At 41.4% G+C, this 15,805-nt stretch overlaps 1 protein-coding gene across 1 annotated transcript in view; it reads left to right on the top strand.

The window, feature by feature from the left end:
- The window catches only part of fat4 (FAT atypical cadherin 4), a 175,282-nt gene extending 162,197 nt beyond the window's left edge, over positions 1–13,085 (top strand). Inside the window, exons 13-17 of the mRNA XM_055224611.1 lie at positions 751–930; positions 2,220–2,344; positions 5,302–5,519; positions 9,135–9,396; positions 10,799–13,085. Coding sequence (XP_055080586.1) covers positions 751–930; positions 2,220–2,344; positions 5,302–5,519; positions 9,135–9,396; positions 10,799–12,699 — 2,686 coding nt within the window. The 3' untranslated portion in view covers positions 12,700–13,085. The remainder of the gene's footprint in view (positions 1–750; positions 931–2,219; positions 2,345–5,301; positions 5,520–9,134; positions 9,397–10,798) is intronic.
- The last annotated feature ends 2,720 nt before the right edge of the window (positions 13,086–15,805 follow it).

Below are 15,805 nucleotides of genomic sequence, written 5' to 3' on the forward strand. Positions count from 1 at the left end.
GCAGGGTTTGTGTGTTAAATATGCATGAATGAAGCAAAACACAACTTCAGGTATGTGTGTGATGAGGAAACAACATTATAACATAGATTAAAAAACACGGTACATTTAAAATGACTTATCAAAATGCATATATGAACTACAATTGATGTGTCATGGTTTGATTCTTCAAAAATATCAATAACAATGTATCCAATTTACACTCGAAGCAAACTAGGAGAGGCATTCAACTGCATGAGGTAAGAAACAGCCAAGCAAATATTACACGTGTTTTTGGACGTGCATTCAGTTGTTTTAGATTAGCAACAGTGACAAACTATGGGGCCAATACCATGGACTAGCATATGTTTGATTGTTTTGGTGCACTACGTTAAAGTGAAAGTAAAACCTACCGGAGATTCAATGTGTTTATGTGCCCTGTGGAGAGCTAATAGTTAACACAGTTCCTAGCATGTCTCAAAATCAAATCCTTAGTGTAAATGAGCTGTTGCTTATCTGTGTCTGCCAACAAAGTATTAGTGCCAGTGCAAATTTACTAGACTCTCCTGAACGCCTCGTAACCCCCATTCGCACCTTTTTGGTTCTTTTACTTGCATGTGGACTGCGCCAAGAATAGTCTGACAGGATTTGAGGCTAAGATGTTTTAATGTGCTTTTTTCTGAGTTCTATGTGTTTTTTCTGAGTTCTATGTGCACATAAGCGTAGTTGTTGTGCTGACTGAAGCTCTGTGTTTGCTTTTGCGTGTGCCCGTAGGATTCTGGATGTGCAGCCCAACAGACTTTCCGTGGGGGGCGTCCGCTCCATAGAGTCGATCCTCCATCGCCGGGGTCAGGTGGCGTCACATGACTTCGTGGGATGCATCATGGAGTTTGCGGTAAATGGACGCCCTCTGGAGCCCAGCCAGGCGCTAGCATCGCGGGGAATACTGGACAGGTTAGTGTCTCGAAGGAATATTGTCAATATTACTTTTTATTACTGAGTTTCTGATGGCGTCACAACATTCTATAGGCCAATAATATTTTATATAGATGAGGGAGCAGGTTAAAATGCAGATTCTTGATTTAATATAGCGAGTTATTGGGTCTTGTCACTAATGCGAACGATAAGGTTCAACATATGTCAATTTACCCTTTGGATATTACATGATAAAGTACATTGGAATCAATAGGAAAACCTGTTTTTTGACCCATTCTGGGAGTATGACATAATCATATTTTATAATCAGAAAACCACCAGTTCATACTTTTGCAATAACCAGTTTGCCATGAGTTGGGTGAGGATAGCAGTGGTTCAGTGGGTTAAATATGACAGGTTAAACTGCCCATTTCTCTAAAGTGTAGTTTATAATTTTACTTCCTGGTTGCGCCTCAGGTGTAACATAAGTAGAGGTAAATCTTTAACTGATCTTTAACTGTTATCTAACAACATCTTAGTAAAAACATTTTTTTTAATTTTTAAAGTTTTTTTTGTGTTTTTTTTTTTATTTTATTTTTTGCTTTTGGCTTTTTTGGGTGGTTTATTTAAGTCTTTGTTCATGCTTTATTAAGGCTAATTAAGGTCTAGTTTTCATTATAAGTGTTATCTAAAATAAAATATCAAAAGGCTAAAAAATATACCAACTAACCACAGTGTTACCAGCAATATCTTTTAGGTTTGTGAACACTTTGGCAAGCAAAGTAAATAAAACGTCAACTATGTCTAAAACCAAATGCCCTACTGGCAAGAAAAAAAAAGCCAATTTCTTCAACAAGTATGTGATCATTAGTAGCAGTATCATGTATTTGTACCATGTATTTGGCACTATGCATCCCCTAATGTAGTACAGTATGTCCCACTTGGGAATGCCTCTTTGTCTTGACTCTTATAACAGCTCCTTCTTCACCCCATCTGTCTGTCCTCCGTAACCTTCTCACTAGGGGGCATTTGTTCATACTCACAAACCCTCCAGAGACCTCTTGAAAAGATGTGTTTTTTATATACATGGCAGATTTCTTTGACGAGAGAGACCAGAATTCAGACATTTTTTCAGTCACGATGAATAGTGAGGCGAGGACAGATCTTTTAATATGCTAATCCCCTGGGGTCCTTAATGGCGTTTTTCTATTGCGCTACAGCAAAAAAAAGAACCCACTACTCATCTGCTGCTTAGTGTCTTTGGTTAGACCGCCCTGGTAGTGTCTGACCCGTCAAACTGTCTACTATTTTGTCTATTTTGTCCGTAGATGTCCAAGACTTGAGGGAGCCTGCACCGCCAACCCCTGCCGACACGGGGGCACCTGTCTGGATCACTGGTCGTGGCAGCAGTGTCAGTGTGTGGACGGATTCACGGGCACATTCTGTGAGAAATGTAAGTCTCTGCAACATCTGTGCAAATTAGGAAAAATACTGTCTGATTGCATCATCTTACATCGCAATATAATTTTAGTTCACAATGCACATTTATACATAAACATAGTGTGGAGCATTAAATTTTGAGAGAAAACTGACAGCTGACTGGTAAATCAATACAAGAATTACATGCATTTCATCACTTCTTTGTGGTGCAGTGGTCCCTTGTTTATCGCGGGGAGTTATGTTATAAAAGTAACCTGCAATAGGAAAAATCCGTGAAGTAGTCAGCTTTATTTTTTACAATTATTATATATGTTTTAAGGCTGTAAAACCCCTCACCACACATTTTATACACTTTTCTCAGACAGGCATTAACATTTTCTCACATTTCTCTCTTGTTTAATTAATTAGTATTGACTCACGGGTATTTAACAGTTCCTCTGACCGTGCCTCTTCGTCTTGTAGTGTCAATCGAACATTTATGCAAATTTGCCAAGCTGAACACATTCTGTACTGTGCAGGAGACACGGTACGGAGAAGATTGATTGACAATGGTCTACAGTCCCTTAGCCAATCAGGACACAGAACACAATGCATGGCCATACACTATAAAAAAGGATGCAAAATTGCACCAAAAAAAATCCGCAAAACAGGGAGACTGCGAAAGGTGAACCACGATATAGCAAGGGACCACTGTACTACAAATTTCATAGATTTAACACATACTAGGAAACAGTAAAATTATGTATCTGCAGATGATAATATCAGAGGGACAGCATATAGCTTGGAATGTTTGGAAAAAAACGAAAAAAACTGAGCCTCAGTTGCCAATTTCTTAACCTACATAGAGGACACATACACTTACTCAGTATATGGACAGGCCATGCTTCATGTGAAAGCTCAGAACCTTCAGAATTCACTCACTGAGCTAACTAATGATAGGCTGCAGGTGCTGGGGTTTAGGTAGCGAAGACTCAGATCAGAGAGAATCTGTTTAGGTTTTAACCAACTAAATCTCTGCATTCTGCTTTCTGATTGGATAGTCAGTGGTTTAGAGACCTGCAGATGGAAAGTAGCTCGTAGCACATCTGGCACAGAGTATCGTTTCCCTTTGAGAACAATGTAACCCATGCACTGTCCTTGTTTTAAATAAATAAATACATATTAATCGTGTTGAGAACTAAACCACCGTAAACCAGATTATAACGTAAACAACTCGGCCATCATCTACAATGCAGATTTCTCAGTCAGTTTCAAGTCTGCACCTTTGAAGTGACGTCTTAGCTGAAACCGCACTTACTAAGGAATATTGCATCATGGTTATTTATGAAGTAACTCTCTCTTGAGTCAACAAAAAAGCGGTTTAATATAGGACACACCACTGCAATATCAAAGCCTTTGTGTATTTAAATCTCAAAATGTGCAGACTTCAGAGGCTGATAATGCGCCAACACATCCAGAGCTCCTGTGTCAGATCCAACGCTTTTATTGTGACCGCGTTTGTCTCTCAGCTTTCATTTTGTCTGTGGGAACAAGCACAAGAAACACTGCAAGCGGGGGAAATGTGCGATTCAGCTTTTAGGCAAAAAAGAGCAGCTATAACTGTAATAAAAAAGTAAGATATTGTTACAGTCATGTATTTCATCGTGCAAATGGGAAAAAGAAGATGCGTGGGAGGGAGGAATTGCTAAGTCATAACATAAAATAGAAAAATATAATAAAAATGACCAGTAACATCGGGGTAAATGCTAAAAGTTTGTTGTGGGAGACAGTATCTCAGTTGGTGGAGAGCTTGGTCACTGATCCGAAGGTTGGCGGTTCGAATCCCGCTCTAGACGTAAACATCATTGGTTGAGAGGACGGAGGCACAAAGGCATCGTCACAAACTTAACGTTGACTCATAGGTGGCACAGTGGTTAAGCGGGTATCATTCTTGCATGTTTTTTCATCGTGTGGGTGGGTAATCTCTCCATGCCCCATTTTCCCCTCATTGGCCTAAATGTCACTTGGGTAACCCTCACCAAAATCATAGCTGATGTTCCACGGTTGGATGGTCCCTGTTGCTGTGGTCGTTCCACCCAAATTGCATGAAGGTTGGCGGGATGTGTAATCTGTAAAGTTTTCCCAACAAGAAAAGTCTACAAATATAAAGATAGAATTGACTACTAACACAACTTGCTTTAATACACAGCATGTTTCAATGTTTCAATTTACATGGCCAGTACTACAATAATCATAAGTAATCATCACATCACAGTAATTAGATCTGCGTTTGGTGTGTGTTTATAGTTAATCAATGGATTTTTACATTAAGTACAGTAAATTTTAAAATAACTCTTTCAGTTTTTAAAGGCGGCCCTTATTACACTATTTTCTGATCTATGTCATAATGCTGTTTCCTCGCTACAATCATACCTTGAGTTTTGTTTCATTCAAGCATGTTTGAGTTCTTCTCTCAAACTGAAAACACTCTGTTCCACCTTGTGATGTCATGTGGTGATACAGGAAGTGCTTCACTGTGTTTTTAAACTCCGCACACCTTCACTAGAATCATATGAGTGACGTATGATCATATGATTTCAACCCTGGAATTGCCAACTTCTACTAAACAAAAGGTAAAAGGTCGCTGTGACTTATTAAAATGATCTCTTCGTGACATCACAAGGTGGAATAGAGCATTTTGAGCTTTGGAGATGTAGACGGACTAATAATAAAGGGTTATTCAACATGCGTGAATGAAACAAAGCACAACTTCAGGTATGTTTTTGAGGAGGTAACCACATTCTAACAGGGCTTAACGCTCACAAGAATCACTTTTGTGTAATACGGGACCTTGAAGATTTGTGAACAATCTGTCCCATGAGATGCATTTTTTTCCAATTTCAATAATCTGAAAACTCAAGAGGTGTTGGTCGCTAGTAAACATAGCTAGTTTCTATCTAATTTGTGTATTTTCACCACTTCCTTGCTTAGACATCACCCCAGACACTGCCCTCTCTCTGGATGGAACGGGTCGTCTGGACTACTCTCTGAAGCAGGGCCCTAAGAGAGACGTCCTGCTGAGACAGGCTCTACAGGTCATGACCCCTGACCCCGGAGCCCCCAGCAGCCTAGAGGTCAAGTTCAGGACTCGGAGCAAGAGCGGTACACTGCTCCACGTGCAGGAGAGCAGCAACTACACCACTGTCAAGGTAATTAGACAACACAAGACATTCTGACAGTATTTCCACATGTGGTTGGAATTCTACTTAGTCTCTAGTGTTCATGTGGCAGCAGAGCAGGGTCAGTAGAGTTTGTGCAGTGTCCTTGTCTGGTCTGAAAGGGTCCTTGTATCTGAAATGGGTCTAAAATCTATGAACAAGAGACCAAATAAATGAATCATCACGGCACTCATGACCTGAAGGATCTTGTGTTCAGGGTTCATTGTAAAACGCACAAGACAGATTTAAGGTTATGTTATACTTTACTGTCCCATAGGGAAATTTCTCCTCTGCATTTGACCCATCCTTCAATCCCGCTGGGGTAACCTGTCAGGAGCATATGGAACTTGCATTATCAGTCCTTTTTGATATGCTGTATTGATAAAAAAAAAAAAAAAAAAGGGTGTTAACTGTTTTAACCGAACCTTAAGAAATCCAAAAGATATGTAATATATTTTATTCAAGTCATTGTCTTATGATGAAAGCAGACATTTTTTTTGTCAAATCAATTTACTTATCACTATACATACAACACACACACAAACACACATGTAGAGTTTCCATGATTTTTGGAGACATTCATTTACTGGAGACAGATCCTGACTTATACTGATGTTACTTCTTGTCTAAACTTAACTTAAACCATAACCCATTTAACTTAACTTAATTCCTGTCATTCTATTACAGCTTAAAGGGCCCATTTAAAGGGCTATTTTCTCATCTCTCATGTTTTAATCTTGTTTCCACATCAAAAACATGTCTTGTGTTTTGTTTCATTCACACGCGTTGAATAAAAAAAAAAACACTCTGTTCCACTTTGTAATGTCATGTGATTATATAGAAAGTGCCCCACTGTGTTTTTAAACTCCATACACCTTCACTACAATTATTTAGGTAGCTTTTAACTTGAAAACAACCACATCATTACATCATGAGGTGGAACAGAGCATTTCGAGCTTTGCAGATGTCTAATAATAAAGTGTTACTCAAACATGTGTGAATGAAATCAAACACAACTCCAGGTATGTTTTTGATTAGGTAACTGCATTGTAACATGGCCTAAAGCTCACAAGAGTCAATTTTGCATAATATAGGACTTTTAACGGTCAATAAATAGGTCAAAATGTCCTGATGACATCAAACAACACACAGCAACACCATGCTCAACATCCCTAATTAAAAGTGAGAATATTAAAGGGACAGTATGTCGCCTCCAATGTTTACAATCACAATTTAGTCTGGGTTGCCAGCTTCTTAACCTGGCTATAGAGGACACAGACACATTTTTGTCATTTTCTTTACCAACGCCCTGATGGCATCAAACTTATCACACAGCGAATGTGCAACATCACTGACTAAAAGTTGTTGATAAAAAAAAATAAAAACAATTATGTCATGGGGACCTGTTTTTTGTCCCCACAAGGAAGGCAGATCCCCATGAATTGTGTGTATATAGATTCCCCACAATGTGATACGTACCCACCAACACACCTGTATAATAAATATACTCTTCCACAGACAAAGGCAGAGATAGAAAATTAAAACTAATGGGTTTAGACAAAATATATTAAGTTAGGTAAACAAGATATAACATTGTTGCTTGATTATTGAACAAAGCTCTATTAAAGGGACATTGTGTGCTGGCCATACACTTTTGGAAGCCAGCACTGAAATTATAATTAGCTCCTGATTACTCATCAGCAACGGCACAGAAACAGCCTTTTCTCATTTCACATCTCAGATCCAAAGAGCTCTAAATATGGTTGCCAGATGATACATTGTCACCAAAATCATTTACAGTTATGGTCATATGTGCGCAAATCCAGTGAAAACATACACATGTACGGTACACAAGGAGTGAAAGCCCCTAGTGTTTGGATCTACAAGGTTACTTTCCATTTTGTTTGTATGTAATCCACGCAAACATGTCTATATATCTGTGTGTAATCTTCCAACCACCGCAAGCATCTACTGTAAACTTTTTTTTCTCTCTTCCTTTTAGCTCCGCTCTTCTGCTTTCTCCCTCTGCCTCTCACTGTTCCCGGGCACCCACCCAAACACTCATTCATGCTGTTCCATCTTCCCTTTTAGACCCTCTATCTCCGGTGCCACTAAACCAACACTTTACTTGTTTGCTATCACACACGCATTCCTAGTCTACTCTTATGAATCCATCTCACGGCTCTCGGCAAGTCATCAAATCAGCGCTCCCCCGCTTTCTCGTTCCAACAAGATATCACAAATGCAATGAAACTGAAAAGGTGGAAAGCAGCTAGGGGAATACACACAGTCCATGTACATAGGTTTATAGACGGAATGTTATATACAGCAATATTAAAAGCAAGATGTTTAATAGATAAAGCCGGTAATAGTTTTTCCAGGCTTAAGCTCTCCGTATTTTTTGGCACAGGGGGGCTTCCCGTTTTCCCCATTCTAAATCAATAGTTCCGGAAGCAACTTATCAACTGCTGATTTTGGGGTCTTTTAAAAGGCAAGGAAGCAGGATCTCTTTTCCATCCAAATAGGGAGTAAGCATATGCGATTACCATACTCTCCGTAAGCCGTATATTTGTTGTCCGTGCCAAACAGAGCTTGATTAATTTCTTTTTAAGGCACCCTCGGTTCTTTTCGTTTTTTTCAAAAGTGGGCGTTTTTCTAACTCCGAGTTTGCTGGTCGCGCGCTTCAGATCTGGCTGAGTCGTTATTGCTAAACACAAGTTGCGAGGACATGATGAATTGCAGTGTGTCCCGTTGGGGAGAGAGATTTATGGACGTCAGGCGCGTTCTTGTTTTCAATCTGTGACCTCAACAGCGGATTCTGAAGGCCCTGTGGTTGTAGTTTTGTGGGGACTGAAAGAAGACTTCCTCTCGTCGCTCATGATGGATGCTACATTAAATTTCATTGCATTGATCTAGAGTCCAAGTTTATGTTGACTGTGCATATTAGAGTAGTCGCATGTCTAAATGTTTAAATAATGGGCTTTTTCTGCACATGTGGCAACTGAGCTTCACGTCACTGTTAAAATGTTCCAAAAATATATATTGCTACCAAAATGTGTTGAAATGACCAATACAAAAGTCTCTTAGATACTGTGTAAAATAAATTACACTTTTGTGGAGTTACGCTCGGTTAATGTTTAGCCCTCACTTTAAGAAGGTCTCGGGTTCAACTCCCAAGCGGTATTAGGCCTTTCATTGTGGGGTTTGCATGTTGTCCATGTGTGTGGGTGGGTTTCCTTCAAGCTTGCCAGTTTCCCCCATCAACCCAAAACATGCACAACAGGCAAAATCCTCCAGCTAAGGCAATCCTGACCAAACCTAGCTCAAGATCTGGAAATGGGACTTGGTTCAAACCCACACACTGAAGAGCTGGCCAAGAACCACCTGAAGGAGCTCACCTACCACAGCTTGAGAAACACATTAACAATCAAATTCCATGTCAAATGTAGTGTTTTGAGCTCAATTCCTGGCTCTAACAGTTGGCTGAAAGTCTCATCGACTCTCTACCCCCATTTCACTCTGCGTACTATACTATGTAAAAGAAATCTAAAATGAGCAGTGTATGAAACATTCTCAGTTCTGCACACTCTTTTTTTCTTTCCACAGTTGAGGAATGGCAACATCCACTACATTTCAGACGCAGGAGTAGTGGGCAAAGTGGAGAGGACGGTTTCGGATGCAGTGGTATCCGACGGCCTGTGGCATACCCTGCAGCTGCTTAAGAACGGCTCCTCCACAGTGCTCCTGGTGGACAGCGCTCAGCCAAGGGTCATACAACACACCACCCAGGACTTTGGAGGTCTCAGCGTACTCACATTCTCGATCGGAGGAATCCCACCAGGACCAGCCCAGCAGAAAACCGCAGCAGGTGAGAGACAAATAAAAAATATATAGAAACATTTAGATTTCTTTGTTTTAACTGGAATCACCTCAGACTTATCTATGTTGCATGTGTAAAAAATATCCTACTTTGAATGGACAGATCTGCTATATATGCGCTACACCAGTAAGGTTACATTGTGCAACTTTAAATGAAATAGTTAGCATTTCTCATTTTCATTTTAGAAATAAAAAAAAAAAAATCAAAATATTTTACAAATTTTCAAAATGTGCATATTCAAAATGTTGCAAACTCAATGTGGGAATGTGCAGAGTCCTTTGCACCTTCGGCCCAGCATTAACTATTTCATTGACATGTCTTTGATCTAATGGTTAGCGTCTCCCATGGTGATCTATATGGGCTGTCCTCAGGTCTGATATACTCTCTAAAAACAGTCCATATGAAAACATGGCTTGTTTGTAAAAGAATATTTATGTCTTCTTTTATTATCCTTACAAACTGTCTGGGACTTGTGGAATTGTGGTTGTATCTTCTAGGTTTGACTTGTGTGTTGACCCAAATGCACATCTCGAGCTGTGTTTCCATGGCACAGCTCTCAAACTTCTGTATCTGCCTCCTCCACTCAGTAAATTAGAGTTTGGACAATATGTGAACTTCTTCCCTCAACTACAGTGACTGTACAATGACTGTACATGTGTCTCACAAAGCTCCAGAAGCCTGGACACTTTTAAGTCAAGCTGAGACTTTTTTTTTCCCCCAAAATGAATTATAACTCTGCAGTATAAACTGCTGACCATATATAGATATCCAGCATTGGCGGTGGCTTTAACTTCTCTTTTTTGGCCACTATGATAATGTCCTTTGCACAATAAGCATGCACAGTAGAAAACTCTAATCACAGATGGGTGTTTTATTGGCTTATCCTGGAATAAAGTTTGTGAAAGTGGGAAGCCGTGGATTCCAAACATGCAACATGAGGGGAGGTGGAGCTAACCTAAAACTATGGACTAATATGGTAAAAGGCACTATTTGGATGATTGTTGACCTCCTTTAAACAAGGATTGAGGCATATTTCAAAACAAACATATTTTGTGCACGCACATCTGCAGCAGCTGAGCAGGCCTTACCTCAGACTGTGTCCTTCTATTTGTGTACTCACTTTTCATGAGCTAATGAAAAAGCCAAATGGATTTAATTTGCACTGGGATAAATTCAATAACTTTTTATTTACAAAGGAGCAGCATTGCTATAAGGCAAACTGATTCAATTAGACTTTTATTCAACACAGCAGTATATCTTTAAGCTAAAGTATACTTTCTTAAAATATATATTAAAAAATATATTTGATATTTGTGTTTGTTTCTTTTAATAATTTCTAACCTAAGATGATCTGAGCTGTTGTCTAATCCATATTTTGTCTGCTTTACAGGCTTTGATGGATGCCTGTCCTATGTGAAGTATAATGGTGAGACCCTGCCTTTTACTGGAGAGCACAGCCTGGTGAGCCTGACCAAGACCAGCTCTTCTGTGAAGATTGGCTGTAGAGGTCCCAACCTGTGTGAGAGCAGTCCATGCTGGGACGGCCTGATGTGTGTAAACCAGTGGTACACATATCAATGTGTCCCGCCTGGTGACTGTGCCTCCAACCCCTGCCAGAACCACGGGAGCTGTGTGCCTGACCCCAGGGCAGGCTTCTCCTGCATCTGCTCGGAGTTCTACACAGGCCAGACCTGTGAGACCCTTGTGGCCTGTCTCGGGGTCCAGTGCCCACAAGGAACTGTCTGCAAAACAGCCAACAATGGAGGCTTTGTGTGCAGCCCCAGCCCTACCACAGAGGCCATGGTCCTGCCCATTTGGGCAGTGCCAGCCATCGTTGGCAGCTGTGCCACTGTCCTGGCCTTAGTAGTGCTCAGTCTCATTCTGTGCAACCACTGCAAGGACCGCAACAAGACCAAAGTGCCAAAAGAGCCCAAGGACAAGAAACCCAAGGAAAAGAAGAAAAAGAAGAAAAAGAAGGGCAGTGAGAACGTGGCCTTTGATGATCCAGACAACATCCCACCATATGGAGATGACATGACGGTACGAAAACAGCCTGAGGGCAACCCCAAGCCCGACATCATCGAGAGGGAGAATCCTTACCTGATCTATGATGAAACAGACATTCCTCAGAACAATGAGACCATCCCCAGTGCCCCCTGTGCCCCCTGCAATGGCCCTGAACCAGACATTGAACACTATGACATAGACAACGCAAGCAGCATCGCCCCATCAGATGCTGACATTATCCAGCACTACAAACAATTCCGCAGCCACACACCTAAGTTCTCCATCCAGAGACACAGTCCCCTGGGCTTTGCTCGGCAGTCCCCTCTGCCTTTGGGAGCCACAAGCTACACCTACCAGCCCCAGTACACCCAGGCTCTCCGGTCCACTCCTCTGAGCCACTCCCACTCTGCCTGCCCCACGCCCAACCCTCTATCGAGGCACTCTCCAGCCCCTTTCACCAAGCCCACCTCCTTTTACCGCAACACTCCCACCAGAGAACTCAACCTGTGCAGGCGAGAAGGCAGCCCTCTAGACCTGCACAACGATCCCCCTCCTCCCATGTTCAACTATGCCACAAGGCTGGGCCGCCGCAGTAAGAGCCCGCAGACCATGGCTGGGCATGGACACGCGTCCCGCCCGGGTAGTAGGCTCAAGCAGCCAATCGAGCAAATCCCTCTTGAGACAGGACCTCCTGTGGGCCTGTCCATTGAGGAGGTAGAGCGCCTCAACACTCCGCGGCCGCGTAACCCCAGCATCTGTAGTGCTGACCACGGCCGCTCCAGCTCTGAGGACGACTGCCGCAGGCCTCTGTCCAGGGTGCGTAACCCCGCAGATGGGATCCCTGCACCAGAGTCTTCCTCAGAGAGTGACTCACATGACTCCTTCACCTGCTCCGAGATGGAGTACGACCGGGAGAAGCCTGTGTCCTACAGCTCCCGAGTCCCCAAGCTCTCACAAGTCAATGAGTCCGACGCTGATGATGAAGAGTATGGCGGCAGACTCAAGCAGCGGCGCTATTCCAGCCGCAGAGCAGAGGGAGGGCCAGGCATTCCCCATGTGCCCACGGAGCAGCACCACACCCTGCCACACAAACTGGGGCAACAGGCCGGGGGCTTCAACTGGGACAATCTCCTACACTGGGGCCCTGGCTTTGGACATTATGCTGACGTGTTCAAGGACTTAGCTCTGCTTCCTGAAAACGCAGCAGCAAAAGACATTGAAATGAACAGTGGGGATGGCTCAGTCACCATCCTAAATGAAGGAGAGGCTGAGCAATATGTATGAGACTATTTATTAAGGAGCTGTAGAATATGGTGATGTTCTCATTTCAAGAGACTGTATATTTCTTGAGAACATTGGACTATTTTTTACGTGACTCAAAGTAGACGACTTTTAATGCAGTAAGGCAGACAACAGCACATTTCCCATGGTTTGTCAATAATCTCCTTGGAACAGTTTACCAGTCTGCTGTAGTTGTTGTTCACTCTACAATTGTGCATTCATCCACGAGGCCTATTTACAGAGAATCCCACAGTGAAAGTGAACCACGTCTGAATTCAATTTAGTGCAAAGCTCTTTCCATGCTATCTAAATGAAATATATCTGTGTTGTATTATCGGTAATGCCTCTATCAAATTCACAGCTGGGAGTTATAATGGCAGATAAAAGTGGCACTCACAAAAGTAAAATTCCAGCTCTCACTAAACAGTATCATGTCACTGGAGTGATATTATAAACCGACTGGGTAAACTGTCCAAGTGTGAGGATTCTGCATATTCCCTGCCTTACAGACATTTGAGGATCTCTGGCCTACATGGAGCAGATCAGTTTGAATGAGGGGCGGTGTTTTTGTTGCTGAAAGTTCTGACCAGCCAAGCTTTTTGGGCAATAATATCATTGTATGAATCTTGTAAACATGATCCCCACTAAAACATGAAGTGTACATTTTTTTTAATTGATGAAGAAATCATTTGTGTCATTTGTTGAAGTTCTTGTCCATTACTTTGACATGTATGGTTTCTACATTTTTGTACTGTTTATTAACTTAAACTTAAGCTATGTTTTTATGGATATTTTCATATGCTGAAATGTATGTTCTTACTTTCGGGGAAAGTAAGATTGAAAACTTATTTTTTACATTTGTTACATATGTAACATCAGTATTTTCCACTTTTGATAAAACTATAACATGCTGTATGCTTTGTACTTGTAAAAAGCCAATAACAGAATAAAAAAGGTATTTATTTAAACATGCAACATGATTTCTATTTGAAATTATAACACTCCAAATGTTTGTTGTGACAGTTTTGTTCGACTTTGTTAATGGTGCATTAAGTCACTTTTCTGAAGGACAATTTGCTTGCCTGCTTGTCTCCATGGAGATGTTATTGCTTAGCCTGAAACTATCCACTGTATGGTATTAAAGTTAACTCCATGGAAACAAGCAGATAATGGCATTAGGATGAGTTACAAGTCTAACTGTGTTTGGAGACGATCCCGCTCACAGTAAGAACCATAGACTGTATAAAGAAGTGAACTAAGGGAGTGGGACATCACCCATAGTGTTCGGCTCCAGTCAAATGAAGCTCATCGAGGCTAGAAGTTATAGGAGTGAATTTGGAGCCAAGTTCCATATTTGGAATTCCGACCGCAAACATCATAGCAACCAAAGATCCAATCTGGAGCGAAGCTGTTGAAAGTAACCCCTTCCTGCCCACACTGCTGGCTTGGCTGGGGGTGGGCACTTAGCAACACTGTCAATCAAACTTGTTTCTTACTTGTTTCTAATGTAAAGTGAATGCGAGCCGGAGTCGATGGAGCTGGAAGCGTGCCCATGATCACTTCCTATTTGGAACGTGGCAGTTATCAGTTTAGCTATGTCCATTTATATATACATGGTCTATGGTAAGAACTTGTTAAAAAAAAAATCATAAGGAAGTAAATATTCACAGGTTTAATGCCAAACTGTGGAATATTTCAAGTGAGGCAATATGATCTCCAGACATACAACCAGACGGCGAACCCACCACAAGAAAAGTTACATAGCTCACCTTTAATAGAACACGGATGTTTTCATTCACAGACAGGAGCAAAGTTTAATCACTTTTTTCCCTGTATGTATGGAACATGTTAAACTCACACAGCACCAGACACATTTAAGATCATATTTCTTGTTTTAAATGGGTAAACACTTCACATGTCTTTAAATAATCCTAAACAACACTTTGCAAAAGGCATTTCAGGACCCGCATGTAACCCAGCCCCGGCGTTCACGGCCAAGCCAAACACAGAGCGCACTCGGCGACTCGGCCTCCTATATTGCTTTCAACAATTATTTACATCTGGCTTATTGAGCAGAACCTCTTTTTTGTGCTAAACCAGTGATTTGGTATGCAGCATGCTTATCTTTTCCGTCATCGCGAGGGGAGCAGGGCCACGAGAGAAAAGCCAGGGAGCCATGAACCCAGCGAGGAGTGACGGCACGGACCTGGGTAAATGACTCCGACCTCGCCATGGGGAGAAGTGTTGACCAATGACTAAATAATACTCCACATATTTACAGGGGGAAAGTGGACTAGCTAGCTCCAACTGGACTGTCTATGATTAAAAATATGTATTTATTTACACAAAACTGAGTGTTTACTTTGAGCGGACATTTTCTGGAATCTGCTCACTAATTCCTCCAGGTGCTCCAGTTTACCCCAATAATGTAGGCCAGCTCCATAATCCTGACAAAGAACCAGGCTCAGGATTGGAAGAAGGATGGATACCTTTTACTACCATAGTGTTTTGGTAGTATTGACCTTATTCTGCTTCGCCCACTTTTGCCGTAAATGCGACCAAACCGCGCTTTCTTTGTGAAGGCACTTCCAGTTAAGTGGGAATCCCATTCATTTTAATGGAGAATTTCTGAAAGGTTTTGCTGCTAAAATCTGATATAAAGGTTTATTTGTGACAACGCTGTACCGATTCTCTGGGAGGCCTTAAAACGAGTCTGTAGTCCCTAAAGAACTGATTTACTGTCAAGATCTCCAGCTCCATGCAAAATATTACAACCTGAAAGACGATATCGGCGCCCAACTTAAGGTTTAAGTATGTCAGATGACTATAAGATTATCCACAAAACTGCAGAAATATCACTCAATACCATTTTCATTTTGCAGAATTTTTAAATCAATTCACTACTCACAACATGTAGACTATTTGTTTTACTGCTAGCTATAAAAATATTACCCCAACAGCAGAGTACATGCACCAACAATGATCCCAATGAATCTTTTACTTACCTGAAGTTTGTAAGAAAGGGCAATCTTTGTGTCAGTTAAAAGTAAGACAAAACTGAAAAACAGGAGCTGTACTCATTTTTTTTGTCATGCAATAAAGTAAATTC

The sequence above is a fragment of the Periophthalmus magnuspinnatus genome, chromosome 10 (assembly GCF_009829125.3).
Source record: "Periophthalmus magnuspinnatus isolate fPerMag1 chromosome 10, fPerMag1.2.pri, whole genome shotgun sequence".
In the NCBI taxonomy this organism is placed as follows: Eukaryota; Metazoa; Chordata; class Actinopteri; order Gobiiformes; family Gobiidae; genus Periophthalmus; species Periophthalmus magnuspinnatus.